The following is an 18,787-nucleotide window of genomic DNA, read 5'->3' as shown; positions in this document are numbered from 1 at the left end:
CTTAAGTAAAAATAAATGTATATTTTAATACTTAAGTAAAAGTTAAAGTACAGTGAAGAACACACTAAAAAAGGTTACTTAACTGAAAGTTAAAAAATTATTGCCTAATATAATACTTTATGAACAAAAAGTAAAAGTACCGCAACTACAATTAATGCAACTATTATTAATGTTTTTATCCAAACAAATGTATTGTTCTACAGTTCAATCCACTTTGCTTTTAGTAAAACTATATTTTTGAAAATGACCGTCATTCATGCTTGTGATTCATTAATCCAGCAACTAAAAAGATGTTCAATAACTGCACAAACAGGAAGTGAATTATTCAGTCTGATAAAAAGTTCAATCAGGCCAGATTGCAATGTCTTCTGAATGGGTCGGTAAGTTTTGATCGAAGGAATCTCTGAAACACTTGACTTCTGTATAGTGAAGAATACTTGATCATCATTATTGTCATTATCATGCATTAGAAGAAGTGCAGTCTAATTATCATTTGCATCATTATCTTTATCTTCGTTATCATCATACTGGAATTACAAAGAAGGCTTTCACAAAGTTGGAATCGTTGTTGTTCTAATAATTTTTCGCCTGATGGCAAACTCTGAATATCTTCAAGAACTGATGTAAGAATGTGTGAGAACCCTTTAGTCTCAAGGCCAGACAAGCAGACTTAATCTCTAAAGACTATTGATCCAGTGGACAGTCACCCCAATGTCAAATTTTCCACGGGATGACCAGCAGTCTGTTGTGATAGCTATATATGTCTGTTTACCAATAATTGCTACTAGCTTCAGCTTCATCTCCGCTTTAAAGTGACCCAACTCATCACTGTTCGGGAGGATTGCCTAAATTTGTATGCTATTAGCTATTAGATCATAAGGGTGTTATTGCCCCCCGCTGTTCCGGCGCTAATTTTAGAGTAATGTTTGGAACAGCATGAGGCTTCTGATCATTGGGGCATCAATCTCCATTCCCACCATCCCCAATTCTCCATTTGGTCACAAAGTCCTCCACAATCTCACCCAATCCTCTGAGTCCTTGTTCTCCCTCATTCCCAAGTCAGGTTTTTTTTTTCTCGATTCTAGCATAGCAAGTTACACTCATGAACAGTAGCCATTTTCCTTTCCCCAGAGGTTTTACAATCTAAGTTTGTACCTGAGGTAATGAAGGGTTAAGTGACTTGCCCAAGATTACAAGTAGTGGTAGCACAATTGGAACCTGGCTTTCAGCCCAGTGCTCTAACCATTAGGCTACTCCTTCACTCCCTATAGCGAGACCACTGCACCGGGCTTCTTCATGTCTCCCAGGTTCACTCCATCTCTTAGTCCTCCGTGCTCCCTTATTCTTATGTGTACCCCTTTTTCTCTTTCCCCTTTCAAACACCCCTCCCCCACCAGTCCTCTTTTTACAACTTACCCTCTCCACCCAATGATCAGAGCTGGCAGGAGGAAAAAGAATGCAAGGAGACTTTCCTCAGGCTCTCTCTTCCTCTGCAGACAGCAGAAGAGTGATCATTGGTGACATAGAAGGAAGCAGTGATTGCGATGGGTGCACATGAAAGTTCAGGAGTTGAGGCAGACCACTAACAGTTCCAACTTGGGCTGGTAAAAATGACCATTGTGGGTGAGAGGAAGCAAGGTTATAGAGGGGTTATGGAGATTTCTAGTAAATGGCTCTCTGCTTTGTGCTCTTCCCAGCTTGCAGGTACACAAGTTTAAGGAAAGCATGGGCTTGCTGTCTATATTTATTTATTTCTAACATTTGTATCCCACATTTCCCCACCTATTTGCAGGCTCAATGTGGCTTACATAATTCCACAAGTGGTGATTACCAATTCCGGATAGGAGAAATACATAGTTGGGGCAAAGGGACAGATTAGGTTAGGTTACAAGAGGAAAGTTCGTCCTATGATAAGAGCTAAAGGTAATAGGTTAAACTTCAATCATGACAAAAAATAGCTTGATCAATTAGGATCATTAAACTGGAAATCAGGATAATTAGCAAAACAGTTGAGATATAGAGAATACATGTTGTATAATTGCGCTTTGTTAATTTGAATTTATGAGGAGTTGTATATCAAACTTTTGATGACAAACTGGTTGACAACAATTGGTGTATACCAATGTTTGGCGATTACCACTCAGCTGACATTATCGCAGTCTCTTATAAACACAAAACCATTGAACTGGATTAAACAAAAAAGGAATAACCTCTGGAAAGAAACTTATGAAACCCCACTAGCCATGTCACTAAATGAAAGGTTCCCCTGTAAGATTCATTCTATCACAGACTTTGTCAGTAAAGTAATGGGAAAAGCTCATCTCAGTAAAAAATCAGATTCTCATATCTTTGAAGCTATATTCTTCCAAGCAATAGGAGGAAGACAAGTAGAAGAGTCCAAAAATAAAACCATCTGGTTAGTGCCAGACCAAGCTACATAATTATATTGATTGAAAAGTAGGCTTATAACCAAGCTTACCTCACTTATTTATTTATTTTTATTTGCCAGGGACATTCAAGTACTCAGCAACTCCACAAATAGCCTTAGCTAATAATATATTTCTTATAAGGATCTACCCATACAACTGTTTCAAAATTTGCCCTGAATATGCTGTCTACTTGTCAAAAAAGTTATTTCTGGAAGCTAATATTTATTCCTGACCAGAACAGACATGATGAAGAGCTTGAATGGGTGCAGAAACTCCCATGAAGCACACACAAGGATTTTCACAAAAGTTTGCTTGTTGCTGAAAAAATATTTTCATATCCGTTTTGAGTCTGTTGCATGAAGCAAGAATATAATGCGGAGAGGATGTTTGCTATTTAAACAGAAATCACCTTATCCTCAGATCACTTCTTATACAACTGTACTTGAAAATTCCAAAGTTCAAGATGTTCTAAGCCTCATATGTGAACACAGAATAAAGTTGCTTTTTGTATTCTTATCCATACACACCTGGCCTGTCCAAGAAGTCGCACTGTCCCATATCTGCTATGTCCAGTCTCTTTAGTAGCAACACTAAACGGCTCAGGTTGGTTTCAGTCACTTGAGGGGGAGGGAAATCCGGCATGCGCTTATTGTAAAAAGCTTCCGAGTACAAACGGAAGCACATCCCTGGAAATTAAACATAGGGTAAGTAAGAGATGGAAAGTAAAACCAAAGAAAAAAAGAAGAGAAAATCTAGAAAATTAACAAGCAACTAAAATTGGTCGTGAACAAGCAGAACACTATGAGGGTACTTTTATAAACCATTTTTGCACTTAAAAGGCTGTTTTACGTATGTAAATAGGCTCTTACAATATTAGGTCATGCCTAAGAGAATGTGTGGTGCAAGCTGGCACAGTAGGTATGCAGTGGGCAAGAGCTTGGGCAGATAATGGGCACAGTCACAATTTACATGCATAAAGTGTATGCTAACATTTATACCTGCTCTCACACAGGTGTAATGTCTGTGCCATCAATCTAGGCACTATTTCTGCTGAATCTGCGCAAGTGTTTTATAAAGTTAAATAAGCACCTATGTGCCTTTAGAAAATAGCATCAAAATCAGTGCCTTCCTGAACATTTAATTCTGTCCCCCTATTATAAAATCACCTCCAAGAAGGTATAATTTTATAAAGGAATTTTAATGGTTCCCAAACTTTTTCAGTTCAAGGCGCCTTTAGCGTATCACTAATTTTTTCATGGCTCCCCTATGTCAATAAAAATAGAGATGCATTTCCTTTTCTACTGAACACAATACAAACATATTTGCTATGCATATTTCCCAAAGCTAACATATTCCATTTAAAACATTCAAAATAAAATGCTTTTTTTCTACCTTTGTGGTCATTGCTTTTTAGCTCTCTCCTCTCTTTTATTTGTTTTCTGCCTGTCAACTCTATCCCAGCATCTGCTCCCTTTCTCCCCTCCCCACTTTCATAGACTGACATCTCCCTGTCCTTTTCTCTCTTCCCTCCTGCCATCCACCATGGCCCAAGAATTTCTTCCCCCCTCTTTCCTCACTTTCCACTGTCTGGCATCTCTCCATCACTCCCTTCTGCTCCTGGATCCAACATCTCCCTCTTTCTCCCCTCTCCACAACCTGTGTATCTCTCCCTCTCTCTCATCCACCCTCATATCCAACGTATCTCCCTTTCTCCCACTGACCACATCACTCTCTCTTCCTCCCATGTGCCCAGGGTCCAACATCTCTCTCTTCTCTCCCTTCCTCCCCTCCTCTATCATATCCAACATTTCTCCCTCTCCCCCACTACAGGGCCGGCTACATGGTGGCAGCATCTGCGTGGCGCTGCCCTTATTCAGCATCTACCGTCTCCCTCCGTGGCACCCCTGTGAGTTTGCCGCGATGCACAGTTTGGGAATCGATGGCTCATATGCCAGTATGTGCTTATAATGCCTCTTATAAAATTACTCTGTGTATACTTGCATGCATCTTTAATGTAGGCATCTTCTGGGGTGGAGTACCAGCCGAGCACAGGTGGAGTTGTGATTTATACATGTACTTTATTAAAAAAAAAAAACAAGAGACTAAACTCTAGACCCAACATCCATCCAAATCCCACCAGCAATCCTGCACCATCCTGTCTCCACTTCCAACCTATTCAAGCAGGCTCTCCCCTTCCCACTGCAGCTCCTTGTGACCCTGGCCAAGTCACTTCACCCTCCATTGCCCCTGGTACAAATAAGTACCTGAATATACTATGTAAACCGCTTTGAATGTAGTTACAAAAACCACAGAAAGGCGGTATATCAAGTCCCATTTCCCTTTCAATCCTCTTATTTACTCCAAGGCTCACTGGCATTGCCATCTCTACACAGCGAAATTGAACACCCGCCAATTCAGCTCTTACCCCACTGTCTTCCTAAATTGTATGGACAAATTTCTATTTAAAATCAGGGGAGAGGTGGCTGGAAGAAGCCTTTAAAAAGACAGAGACTGATTCCTCACGGATTAGCTCCGTCTTTACCCAGTTTTAGCGAGAGCTCTATACTCCGGACTCTAGTTTGGCTTCCCAGGAATTAGATGAGTATTTGGCCCAAGAGCATCTCCCACGTTTAACCCAGAGGGAGGCCTCTTGCCTTTCTAAACCTAAAACAGAGGAAGAAACCCTAAACGCTATCCAAACCTTGTCCGTGGGTAAGGCCCCTTGGCTTAGATGGCTTCACCAATGGGTTTTATAAATGTTACCGCTCTCTATTGGTGCAGCAGGAATCTATGGAGTGGATACACACCCATTATCCTTTTGGTTGGGCAGGGAAATCTTTGAAATATCTAGGGGTCCAGCTTACAGTCAAAAGGGGGGGATCTTTATGCAGCCAATTATCCTCCCATGCTGCGTTCCTTATGGGCAGATTTGGAGAGATGGGAATCCGCTTCATGTTTCCTGGTTGGGGAGGGACCAAGTGATTAAAATGACGGTGCTTCCTAAGCCTCTCTATTTATTTGCAGCACTCCCCATAGCTCTCCCAGATGCGTTTTTTAGAATCCATCAAAAAATGTTTCAATATATTTGGAGGCATAAGCCACCTCGAGTCCCGCGGTCTGTGATGTGTCAGTGTAAGTCTAGTGGGGGAATGGCAGTACCAAACTTTAAAAATTATTATTTAGTGGCCCTACTGAAATATGTAGTAGCCTGGCAGAGAGAAACCCATAAGAGATGGGTACAGATGGAGCAACCCTTGTCTTGGGTACCATAGCTGCCTTGGGATGAGCTTTGGGCATTGTCCAAGCGGGTCAGTCCAATTATTGCTTTACCTATACAGATTTGGAGGCGCTTTCGGCAGCGCTTCTTTCCTGGACGAGCCTATTTTCAGAATACGCCTATACAGGTTGCAGAGGGTTTTGAGCCAGGGAGATCAGATATTCGATATGCTCGCTGAGCAGGCTTGCGTTTGTCACAGCTGGGTCAGCTGGTGGAAGACGGACAGGTGGATTCCTTTTCCTGATTTAGCGGAGGAATCTGGGAAACTTAAGGAAGATTTTTATCAGTATAGAAAAGCTTCCCACTTCCGATAAGGACTCCGAAATCAACACACCCAATTCATCTTTTTGAAAAAGCCGGAGCACCCGAGGGGAGCCCCCCTCCTCTAAAGGCTCCAAGACAGAAGGGCTCCCCAATGAAGCGCACTCTGCATCTGACCCCAGAGAAACGGGTGAACAACCCTCCAAAGGGTCGTCCAACAGGATAGGCCGAAGTCTCTTGGGAGGAGAAGGGGCTGAGTCCGACTCCGCACCCACCAGGACCCCCAGAGTAGGCAGAGCAGCGCCACCCTGCTTCAATAAAAACGCCTGGTGCATTAACAAGACAAATTCAGGGCAAAAAGGCATACCCTAATCAAGTAAGCCCCCTGCTGCAACTGCCCCTTTCTCTGCCACCGGCAGAGCACGTTCCCTGACCACGGAGGACAAATGGCCAAAGTTCCCGCCTCCACCAGAAAGGAGTTGCCAAGAGATCCCCCGTGGACCCAGAGCGTTGATCCAGGCCCGTTATCCGCAGAGAAAAGCCACCAGGATCTCCTCCTCTACTCGAGGACACCAGTCTGCACACCGTGCAGCGGCCTGAGGAGGAGCGTCTACCCCCACAGGAGGTGCCGTACTTCACCGCCTTAGTGGGGAACGACAAGCCGCTGCGCCAAAAAACACTCAAAAGAACGCACTGCAAGCCCGCTAACTTGCTCCCTCTTCTTATTTATTATTTTTTTTTTACTTTTGGCGCTAGTGTTTAATAGAAAAAAAGGTGCACCGCGGGGACCGCGTGACCATTACCACGGCCCGCTAACAGATCCCCAACTCACCACCTGGATCCTAAAACAGGGTGCGCACCCCCCAAAGTCTCCAACCTCCTCACCTCCCTAGCCAGAACTGACACCGCCGGACTGGAGCCGTTCTGATACGGCCAGAAGAAACGTGGCTCTCTTTTTTGGGGGGGGGTTGGTTGCTGCACAGACACTGCCACAAGAGAGGCTCAGGAGGGAAATAAAGGGAAGAAAGCCTCCAGGGGGAAGCAAGACAGGGATCCAGCACCACCAGGTATGTCTAAATTTCCTCAGGTGTGACTCAACTGGGAACCAGTCACCAACTGGACCAGGAGAAACTAACTGGAACACAGAGAGAAACGAAGTATGTCCATCCACCTACTCGAGATAGAAGATACTGAGGAACTGGGCTGCTAGCATGTGGCTAGGTAGTAGTGCTCAGTTCTGGATTTTCTATCTCCGCCTGCTGGTTGATGGACATAACTACCCACTTGTCCTGGAATAGTGGGATAGAACGTAATGGAAAATTAATTTTGATGCCAAAAAGCCATTAAACCATGTCAATTGGTCTAATCTGCTTCAGGTTAAAGGAAGGAATGGCTTAGAGGTGCTGTTTGTGAAGGCAGTAGGAATGGCAGAGAATGAACCACCTACTTTAACTCAGTGGCACACTGCCTTACCTTACATAACCTTACATTTTGGGATCCTTATTTGGATTGCTTGCCTCACAGGTCCCAAAGCACAGTGATCAATTCTTGTGTGTCTGGTCTCAAATAAGCCACTGGGGGGGTTAATTGGCAGATGCATGGTATCCAGCAACTGTGGGGTGAGAGTAGATAGGGAGGGTTGGGTTCAGCACAGAAGTTGTGGATTGTTAGACTTGGTTTGTGTGTTTACAAGGGCATGGTATGTCAAGAACCCTACACAAGGGCATGGTATGTCAAGAACCCTATGTACTATTTTGAACTGTATATTTGTGATGTTGGTTTAATAAAGTTAAAAAAACAACCCCCTCCCCCACCCCACCCCAGTATTAAGCAGAAAAGTTTTGAAATGTAGAAAACCATGAACTGGCAAAACAATCATCCACAGAAGAAAGCAAAATTATGAACCAACAAAGAAGAGCAAGAAAATACTCATAGGTAACAAGTTCATCAGGTAAAACACCATTAATGGGCAGGGCATGAGATGGGCAAAAAATATATATTTAACAGGCAGAAAAAAAAATTAAAATGTACATAACGTATACACAGAAATTTAAAGAAAAGATTCAGAAAATTCCTAAATAAACCTAAAGACCAAGCTAAAACAAAACATAAATGTATAAAGCAAATGATCATCAACAGATGCTATTTTAACATCATATAAACTTCCAGAAGTAGAGAGAATAAAATCTATTACTATTGCCACCAGCAGGGGCAGAAAACCATTACCAACAAGTAGGAAATCAGCATGCAATAATTTTCAAGGTAACCAATCTCTGAAACACAGCAATATACTTACAATTCTGATTCACTGTAAATTAGTAAGGTTAATGCTTATATACTGTACAGGAACACATATTACAAAAACACAGAACAGTATGCATTCTAACCTCGTGTGTTACTAATGGCCCTCTTCCTCCGTAACTCTGCTTGGCTCTTGCTGATGGGTCGGAATACCTGAGAATCAGCTCGTATCCTAGGATTGTAAACCTGTCCACAGGGAGACAAAGCAAAGGACAAATGAAGGAACTAGAGAAACAATATAACCATTCCCATCTTCAGCACAGAAAAGGAAGAAAGCAGATGCTCATTGCTACTGATGCCTCTTGTGAATGAAGTCAAAATCGCACCAGAAAGAGAAAACTAAATGTTACAAGATAAAATGTATTGTACTGTTTTGGGATCTTACCAGGTACTTGTAACCTGGATTGGCCACTGTTGGAAACAGGATGCTAGGCTTGATGGGCCTTTAGCCTGTCCCAATATGGCAACACTTATGTTCTTATGTAAGCCCTTCTTTCTGAAATACTTTTTTTTTGTAGGTACAAAGGCAGATGACAAGAGAAATTAATGTTTCACTTTTGGGAAGAAACAGAAGCATAGGCTAGCTGCTGAAGTTAATTAACATGGTGTTATCCTGTGTTGGTATCATAGGGACTGTACTAAGTTATCAAAAACATTTCTAGGACACATGAAAACAGAAATCCATTCTAACCTCCTTTTTTCTACTCTTGTACATAAGGCTGAGATTATTAGCCTGGACACCCAAAACTTAAGTGGTCAGAGCTGGAATGTCATTGTCTAGAAAACAAGATTCAGACTCTGCCTACGAGGATTCTTGCACCCTTATTATGAAGTTTGTCAACCCCGTCATACCTGCAAACTCTTGCTGACGTAGCCCAAGGCAATAATTTTCTTAACTCTTCTCAACATCAATGTTAAAGAGACCCCTAAATCAATTCTGTAACCCATCTATAGCAAAAGGAGTCTATCTGAATACAAAAGGGGCATGTGAACCCACAAGGGATGACTAGGCCAAACTTTGGCACAGCTGTCCCTGCCCTCACATAACTTTCCTACAATCAAAGTGGTGAGCCTGAATTTAAAAAACAAGACATACACTACCATCTGAAGGCAAACGTACACAGATGGTACCTTATGGTGCCAGAGAATGGAGGTTAAAGCCACTTGGACTGAGTTCAAGTTTCAAGAAGAGAAGATTATTCAAACAAACAGATCTCACATGCTTTCCTCTCCCAAGGAAAATATCACCTCTGAGAAAGTTCAATGGAGCTCCTCTGTGTCCTCTAAAACAAATCGGACCTGGATTCTGCCTTCCACAAGAAGTGCATGTCATGCCTCCAATTCTCTCTGGAGAATGAACCAAATTGCTGGAAAGGAACCATCAAGGCCAGACAATGAAGCCTTTGTGGTTTCAACAGTACAGAAGATGCAAACTAACCCAGATCAACTATAGGAACCTCCTTTGTACAAATCGCTGAGAATCCTCCCTATAAAAAAAGAGCCTCTCAACAGCCAAGATCATAATATACAATGGAGTAAGATCTTTCAAGAAAGAGATCTCCGAGGAGAAAAAAAATGAAAGATTTCCTGCTTGCATCTTCCTTTGATTGAAAAACACATTCCTCTTGAAATTTTGATAGACTGACTCATGAAGGAGCACCCTCTGACACCTAGTAGGGTAAATAACCCTTGTGCCAGTTTTCATATTTTGGGGTACCAAGAACACCAGCTTAACCAAAATTCTGTTACACCCTGACACTATCCTAGCACAAGGATGAGGGCTGGAAGGGCTTCCCAAAACGTTCCCATCAACTAATGGTGTTGCATAGATTGATGTCTCCCAAAGGCCTTATCCCAAGCTACCATCTAGAACTACCAGAGCACAGACAACTGACTCTATCACTGGCCTAGTTAAGGCTACATTAACCCCATTCGTAGGGGCCCCTGCTATTTCATCAACATTTCAGTTTCTAATTCTCTAGAACTGATGTGCTGTATATGCAGAATCTGACTTCTTCAGGTTTCCAGTTCAGTTCTTTTGTTTTTGCCTTCATATCACTGTTACTGATCTGTAATCCCTTATTTCAAATTTGTTGCAAGTCTGTGTTTTGTGCATGTGGCCAAAGAGCGGTATTCTGCCAGTATGTAATTTCTGTGTGGAGATCTTGGAACAGGCTCATTCGTTCCTCTCACTAGGTAGCTGACTGGTGTTTCAGGGCTTGATGTAATGATTTACACATACACTTATTGGCTGGATAAAGACAATTATATAATGAAAAAACATAAAACAAATCTGATCAGATATAACATAAAACAAAACCACATATAATAATAAAACAGCTGAATACTATTAAGAAATAATAACCAGGACATTTGCCAATCAACTAAAGGCAAGGAACTCACTGGTTAAACAAACATGTCTTGGAAGAAAATTCCACCAAGTACTGTACTGAAGAAAGGCTTCTATTGCGTCTGATCTAAATCCTACTTCATTTAGTGCCAGAGCACTAAAAAGCCTTCATTATCTGATCTTAGCAAACAGATTGGTACATATGGAGACAAACAAGCTATTAAAATAAAGAGTATCAAGCCCCACAAAAGCAAACAACTGTATTTTAAACTAGACAAAAAGGAGTGGCCTAGTGGCTGCTGCTCGTTGTGATCTTGGGCAAGTCAGTTAACCCTCCATTGCCTCAGGTACAAACTTAGATTGTGAGCCCTCCAGGGACAGAGAAATACCTAGTGTACCTGAATTAACTCACCCTGAAAAAGGTGAGCAAATCCAAATAAATATATATCCACTATAATAAAACACACCCTCAACGTTCTGAGGACAAAGGTTCTGAACTCAGAGCACAACGATAAAGGGTTCGTAACTTCATGGTGATGAAGCTATCCCACTATGACTTTGTGCCCCGCCCTCGCGTCAAACGTCATGACGACAAATGAACCCTTTAACGTTGTGCTGTGACTTCAGAAACTTTGCCCACAAAATGTTAAGGGTGACAACGAACAAATCGCAAACAAGCAGGGGGAGCGTGTTTCCCTACTCCTCCCCCTGGATGTCCAACACCCACCCCCCGCGTCGCCCCCACCCAAAGCCAAACACGAAAACCCACAAAAAACAAGAAAACAAGAAGCCCCGCTCCAACATGCTGGAGGTGCAAAACCCACCCCCGCACCGCCCCTCCATCAACCCACCCACGAAAAACAAGGCAACAAAATAAGCAAAGCAACACCCACCCCCACCCCTACCCACCCACCGATGCATAGCTTTGCCGCCGGGGAACCCGAAACCCCCCAAGAACAAGTCCTGTCTTCTGACTCCGGCGTGATCTTCAGCATTACTAGCCTCTGCAGGCAGGGCTTCTGTGCGTCTCATTTTTGTTTTCCATTCCTTTCCTAATAATACCTAACATTCTATTTGCTTTCTTAGCCGCAGCAGCACACTGAGCAGAAGGTTTCAACATATCATCAACGACACCTAGATCCCTTTCTTGGTCCGTGACTCCTAACGTGGAACCTTGCATGACGTAGCTATAATTCGGGTTCCTCTTTCCCACATGCATCACTTTGCACTTGCTCACATTAAACGTCATCTGCCATTTAGACGCCCAGTCTCCCAGTTTCGTAAGGTCCTCTTGTAATTTTTCACAATCCTCCTGCGATTTAACAACTGAATAACTGTGTCATCAGCAAATTTAATTACCTCACTAGTTACTCCCATCTCTATGTCATTTATAGATATGTTAAAAAGCAGCGGTCCCAGCACAGAGCCCTGGGGAACCCCACTAACTACCCTTCTCCTTTGAGAATACTGACCATTTAACCCTACTCTCTGTTTTCTATCTTTTAACCAGTTTTTAATTCACAATAGAACACTACCTCCTATCCCATGACTCTCCAATTTCCTCTGGAGTCTTTCATGAGGTACTTTGTCAAACACCTTCTGAAAATCCAGATACACAATATCAACTGGCGCACTTTTATCCACATGTTTGTTCACCCCTTCAAAGAAATTAGTAGATTGGTGAAGCAAGATTTCCCTTCACTAAATCCATGTTGACTGTCTCATTAATCCATGCTTTTGAATACGCTCTGTAATTTTGATCTTAATAATAATAGTCTCTACCATTTTGCCTGGCACCGACGTCAGACTCACCGATCTATAATTTCCTGGATCTCCTCCAGAACCATTTTTAAAAATCGGCGTTACATTGGCCACCCTCCAATCTTCCAGTACCACGCTCGATTTTAAGGATAAATTACATATTTCTAACAATAGCTCCGCAAGCTCATTTTTCAATTCTATCAGTACTCTGGGATGAATACCATCCAGTCCAGGAGATTTGCTACTCTTCAGTTTGTAGGACTGCCCCATTACAACCTCCAGGTTTACAGAGAATTCATTAAGTTTCTCCGACTCGTCAGCTTCGAATACCATTTCCAGAACCGGTATCCCACCCAAATCTTCCTCGGTGAAGACCGAAGCAAAGAATTTATTTAATCTCTCCGCTATGGCTTTGTCTTCCCTGATCGCCCCTTTTACTCCTCGGTCATCTAGCGGTCCAACTGATTCTTTTGCCGGCTTCCTGCTTTTAATATACCGAAAAAAAATTTTACTATGTGTTTTTGCCTCCAACGCAATCTTTTTTTCGAAGTCCCTCTTAGCTTTCCTTATCAGCGCTTTGCATTTGACTTGACATTCCTTATGCCGTTTCTTATTATTTAAAGTCGGTTCCTTTTTCCATTTTCTGAAGGATTTTCTTTTAGCTCTAATAGTTTCCTTCAATTCACTATTTAACCACGCCGGCTGTCATTTGGTCTTCCGTCCTCCTTTTTTAATACGCGGAATATATTTGGCCTGGGCTTCCAGGATGGTGTTTTTGAACAGCATCCATGCCTGATGTAAATTGTTGACCCTCGCAGTCGCTCCTCTAAGTTTTCTTTTCACCGTTCTTCTCATTTTATCACAGTCTCCTTTTTTAAAGTTAAATGCTAACGTATTTGATTTCCTATGTATACTGACTTCAAAGCTAATATCAAATCCGATCATATTATGATCACTGTTATCAAGCGGCCCCAGCACCATTACCTCCCGCACCAGATCATGCACTCCACTAAGGACTAGGTCTAGAATTTTTCCTTCTCTCGTCGGTTCCTGTACCAGCTTCTCCATAAAGCTGTCCTTGATTTCATCAAGGAATTTTTACCTCCCTAGCGTGTCCCGATGTTACATTTACCCAGTCAATATCGGGGTAATTGAAATCACCCATTATTATTGTGTTGCCCAGTTTGTTTGCGTCCCTAATTTCCTTTAACATTTCTGCATCCGTCTGTTCATCCTGGCCAGGTGGACGGTAGTACACTCCTATCATTATCCTCTTCCCCTTTATACATGGAATTTCAATCCACAGTGATTCCAAGAAGTGTTTTGTTTCCTGCAGAATTTTCATTCTATTTTCAAAGCTCTTGTTAATATACAATTTAATATACAATACTACCCCTCCACCAATTCGATCTACCCTAACACTATGATATAATTTGTACCCCGGTATGACAGTGTCCCACTGGTTAGCCTCCTTCTACCAGGTCTCAGAGATGCCTATTATATCTAATTTTTCATTTAGTGCAATATATTCTAACTCTTCCATCTTATTTCTTAGGCTCCAAGCATTCGCATATAGACATTTCAAATTGTGTTTGTTGCTCCTATTTACATCATGCTTAGTACTTGACAGTACTAATTTGCAATCTTTTGTCTGATTTTTATTTTATTTAGGGACACCTGATCTACTACGGTCTCTTTTGCAACCCCACTATCAGAATACCCTATCTTCCCTATTTTGGTGATATCTTTGAAAGATACCTTATCCCAAACCATGCGCTTTTCAGCGACTGTCGGCCTTCCCCCCATTTCTAGTTTAAAAGCTGCTCTATCTCCTTTGCCTTAACATATGGATCAACACTGAATGAGAAACAAATTTCAACACTAAATAAGTGGAGAAAATAGACTTCAGAAAAAAAGCTGAAGCCTATAATATATAGAGGCTTAAACCCACAACGCCATCACAAGTCAGAAAAAAAAACACCACATCATAAAGTGTGAAGGGCGGTTTTTTGGTTAATTCTATAATGGGATTGGTTGTTCTTTGTATGGGTACATAAGGACATAATAGTAGCCATACTGGGTTAGACTACTACTACTACTACTACTTAACATTTCTAGAGCGCTACTAGGGTTACGCAGCGCTGTACAATTTAACAAAGAGAGACAGTCCCTGCTCAAAGAGCTTACAATCTAATAGACAAGTGAACGGTCGGTCCGATAGGGGCAGTCAAATTGGGGCAGTCTGGATTCACTGAACGGTAAGGGTTAGGTGCCGAACGCAGCATTGAAGAGGTGGGCTTTAAGCAAAGACTTGAAGACGGGCAGGGAGGGGGCTTGACGTAAGGGTTCAGGAAGGTTGTTCCAAGCATAGGGTGAGGCGAGGCAGAATGAGCGGAGCCTGGAGTTGGCGGTGGTGGAGAAGGGTACTGAGAGGAGGGATTTATCCTGTGAACGGAGGTTACGGGCGGGAACGTAAGGGGAGATGAGGGTAGAGAGGTAGTGAGGGGCAGCAGACTGAGTGCATTTGTAGGTAAGAAGGAGAAGCTTGAATTGAATGCGGTATCTGATCGGAAGCCAGTGAAGTGACCTGAGGAGAGGGTGATATGAGTATATCGGTTCTGGCGGAATATGAGACGTGCAGCAGAGTTCTGAACAGACTGAAGGGGGGATAGATGGCTAAGTGGGAGGCCGGTGAGGAGTAAGTTGCAGTAGTCCAGGCGAGAGGTAATGAGAGCGTGGACGAGAGTTCGGGTGGTGTGTTCAGAGAGGAAAGGGCGAATTTTGCTGATGTTAAAGAGGAAGAAGCGACAGGTCTTGGCTATCTGTTGGATATGCGCAGAGAAGGAGAGAGAGGAGTCAAAGATGACTCCGAGGTTGCGGGCAGATGAGACGGGGAGGATGAGGGTGTTATCAACTGAGATAGAAAGTGGAGGAAGAGGAGAAGTGGGTTTTGGTGGAAAGACGATAAGCTCGGTCTTGGACATGTTCAGTTTCAGGTGGCGGTTGGACATCCAGGCAGCAATGTCGGATAAGCAGGCCGATACCTTTGCCTGGGTCTCCGCGGTGATGTCTGGTGTGGAGAGATACAGTTGGGTGTCATCAGCATAGAGATGATACTGGAAACCATGAGATGAGATCAGGGAGCCCAGGGAAGAGGTGTAGATTGAGAAGAGAAGGGGTCCAAGGACCGATCCCTGGGGAACACCAACAGATAAGGGGATGGGGGTGGAGGAAGATCCATGAGAGTGAACTTTGAAGGTGCGGTGGGAGAGATAGGAGGAGAACCAGGAGAGGACAGAGCCCTGGAACCCAAATGAGGACAGTGTGGCAAGAAGTAAGTCATGATTGACAGTGTCAAAAGCGGCGGATAGATCCAGGAGGATGAGGATGGAGTAGTGGCCTCTGGATTTGGCAAGGAACAGGTCATTACAGACTTTAGAAAGTGCTGTTTCTGTCGAGTGAAGAGGGCGAAAACCGGATTGAAGCGGATCAAGGATGGCATGAGAGGAGAGAAAATCAAGGCAGCGGCTGTGGACTGCGCGCTCAAGTGTCTTGGAGAGGAAGGGTAGGAGGGAGATGGGGCGGTAGTTGGAGGGACAGGTAGGGTCTAGTGATGGTTTTTTGAGGAGTGGCGTGACTACAGCATGCTTGAAGGTGTCGGGGACAGTTGCAGTGGAGAGAGAGAGGTTGAGGATATGACAGATGGAGGGGGTGATAGTAGGAGAGATGGTGTTAAGTAAGTTGGTGGGGATGGGATCAGAGGAACAAGTGGTGCATTTTGAGGAGGAAAGAAGGCGGGCGGTTTCCTCCTCGGAGATATCAGGAAAGGAGGAGAAGGAGGTCTGGGTTGGTTGGTTGAGGGAGAGGGTTGAAGGGTGAAGAGGAGGAGGTGGCTTGGTAGTGAACTCAAGGTTGATCTTTTGCACCTTGTCGCGGAAGTAGTCAGCCAGTGATTGAGGAGAGAGTGACGGGGGGGTGGGAGCGAAGGGCACTTTGAGGAGGGAGTTAAGGGTGGCGAAGAGACGACGAGGGTTAGAGCTGAGAGAATTAGTCAATTGGGTGTAATAGTCCTGTTTGGCAAGGAATAGTGAGGACTGGAAGGAGGATAGCATGAATTTGTAGTGAAGGAAATCTGAATGGGTGCGAGATTTCCTCCAGAGGCGTTCAGCAGATCGGACCAATTGTCCATCTAGCCCTGTTTTCCAAACAGTGGCCAAGCCAGGTCACAAATACCTGGCAGAAACCCAAGTCGTGGCAACACTCCATACTACAAATCCCAGAGCAAACAGTTGCTTCCCATGTCTGTCTCAATAGCAGACTATGGACTTTTTCTCCAGGAATTTGTCAGAACCTTTATTAAACCCAGATACGTTAACCGCTGTTACCACATCCTCTGGAAAAGAGTTCCGGAGCTTAACTATTCGTTGAGTGAAAAAATATTTCCTCCTATTTGTTTTAAAAGTATTTCCATGTAACTTCCTTGAGTGTCCCCTAGTCTTTGTACTTTTGGAATGAGTAAAACATCGATTTACTTCTACTCGTTCTACACCACTCAGGATTTTGTAGACCTCAAGGGTAGGCAGAGCATATTTTTAAAATATAACATAGTAACATAGTAGATGACGGCAGAAAAAGACCTGCACGGTCCATCCAGTCTGCCCAAGAAGATAAATTCATATGTGCTACTTTTTTTATTTGTACTGTCCTCTTCAGTGCACAGACCGTATAAGTCTGGCCAGCCCTATCCCCGCCTCCCAACCACCAACCCCGCCTCCCAACCACCAGCTCTGGCACAGACCGTATAAGTCTGCCCAGCATTATCCCTGCCACCCACCACCGGCTCTGGCACAGACCGTATAAGTCTGCCCAGCACTATCCCCGCCTCCCAACCACCAACCCCGCCTCCCAACCACCAGCTCTGGCACAGACCGTTTAAGTCTGCCCAGCACTATCCCTGCCACCCACCACCGGCTCTGGCACAGACCGTATAAGTCTGCCCAGCACTATCCCCGCCGCCCAACCACCAGCCCCGGCACAGACCGTATAAGTCTGCCCAGCACTAGTCCCGCCTCCCAACCACCAGCCCCAGCACAGACCGTATATGTCTGCCCACACTAGCCCCGCCTCCCAACCACCAGCTCTGCCACCCATTCTAGGCTAAGATCCTGAGGATCCCTTTCTTCTGCACAGGATTCCTTTATGTTTATCCCACGCATGTTTGAATTCCGTTACCATTTTCATTCTCCACCACCTCCCGCGGGAAGGCATTCCAAGCATCCACCACCCTCTCCGTGAAAAAATACTTCCTGACATTCTTCTTGAGTCTGCCCCCCTTCAATCTCATTTCATGCCCTCTCGTTCTACCGCCTTCCCATCTCCGGAAAAGGTTCGTTTGCGGATTAATACCTTTCAAATATTTGAACATCTGTATCATATCACCCCTGTTCCTGCTTTCCTCCAGGGTATACATGTTCAGGTCCGCAAGTCTCTCCTCATACGTCTTGTAACGCAAATCCCATATCATCCTTGTAGCTTTTCTTTGCACCGCTTCAATTCTTTTTACATCCTTAGCAAGATACAGCCTCCAAAACTGAACACAATACTCCAGGTGGGGCCTCACCAACGACTTGTACAGGGGCATCAACACCTCTTTTCTTCTGCTGGTCACACCTCTCTCTATACAGCCTGGTAACCTTCTAGCTATGGCCACCGCCTTGTCACACTGTTTCATCGCCTTCAGATCCTCAGATACTATCACCCCAAGATCCCTCTCCCCATCCGTACCTAGCAGACTCTCACCGCCTAACACATATGCCTCTCTTGGATTTCTACTCCCTAAGTGCATCACTTTGCATTTCTTCGCATTGAATTTTAATTGCCAAACCTTAGACCATTCTTCTAGCTTTTTCAGATCCTTTTTCATGTTTTCCACTCCCTCCGGGGTGTCCACTGTGTTACAAATCTTAGTATCATCCGCAAATAGGCAAACTTTACCTTCTAACCCTTCGGCAATGTCACTCACAAATATATTGAACAGAATCGGGCCAGCACCGATCCCTGAGGCACTCCACTACTCACCTTTCCCTCCTCCGAGCGAACTCCATTCACCACCACCCTCTGGCGTCTGTCCGTCAACCAGTTCCTAATCCAGTTCACCACTTTGGGTCCTATCTTCAGCCCATCCAGTTTATTTAAGAGCCTCCTGTGGGGAACCGTGTCAAAAGCCTTGCTGAAATCTAAGTAGATTACGTCTATAGCATGTCCACGGTTCAATTCTCCGGTCACCCAATCAAAGAATTCAATGAGATTCATTTGTCACAATTTCCCTTTGGTAAAACCATGTTGTCTCGGATCTTGCAACTCATTTTCTTCCAGGAAATTCACTATCCTTTCCTTCAGCATCGCTTC

At 43.8% G+C, this 18,787-nt stretch overlaps 1 protein-coding gene across 2 annotated transcripts in view; it reads right to left on the bottom strand.

Annotated features, from left to right (window-relative positions):
• Positions 1–18,787, bottom strand: part of DQX1 (DEAQ-box RNA dependent ATPase 1) — a 128,324-nt gene that overhangs the window by 26,860 nt on the left and 82,677 nt on the right. For both annotated transcript variants that reach the window (XM_030190878.1, XM_030190879.1), the window contains exons 6-7: positions 8,355–8,454; positions 2,957–3,115 (exon numbers count right to left, since the gene is read on the bottom strand). In XM_030190878.1, the coding sequence (XP_030046738.1) occupies positions 2,957–3,115; positions 8,355–8,454 (259 nt within the window). The remainder of the gene's footprint in view (positions 1–2,956; positions 3,116–8,354; positions 8,455–18,787) is intronic.

Source organism: Microcaecilia unicolor, chromosome 2 (assembly GCF_901765095.1).
Source record: "Microcaecilia unicolor chromosome 2, aMicUni1.1, whole genome shotgun sequence".
In the NCBI taxonomy this organism is placed as follows: domain Eukaryota; kingdom Metazoa; phylum Chordata; class Amphibia; order Gymnophiona; family Siphonopidae; genus Microcaecilia; species Microcaecilia unicolor.
The sequence above is the reverse complement of the archived record's forward strand: the minus strand, read 5'-3'. Positions and strand labels throughout refer to the sequence as shown.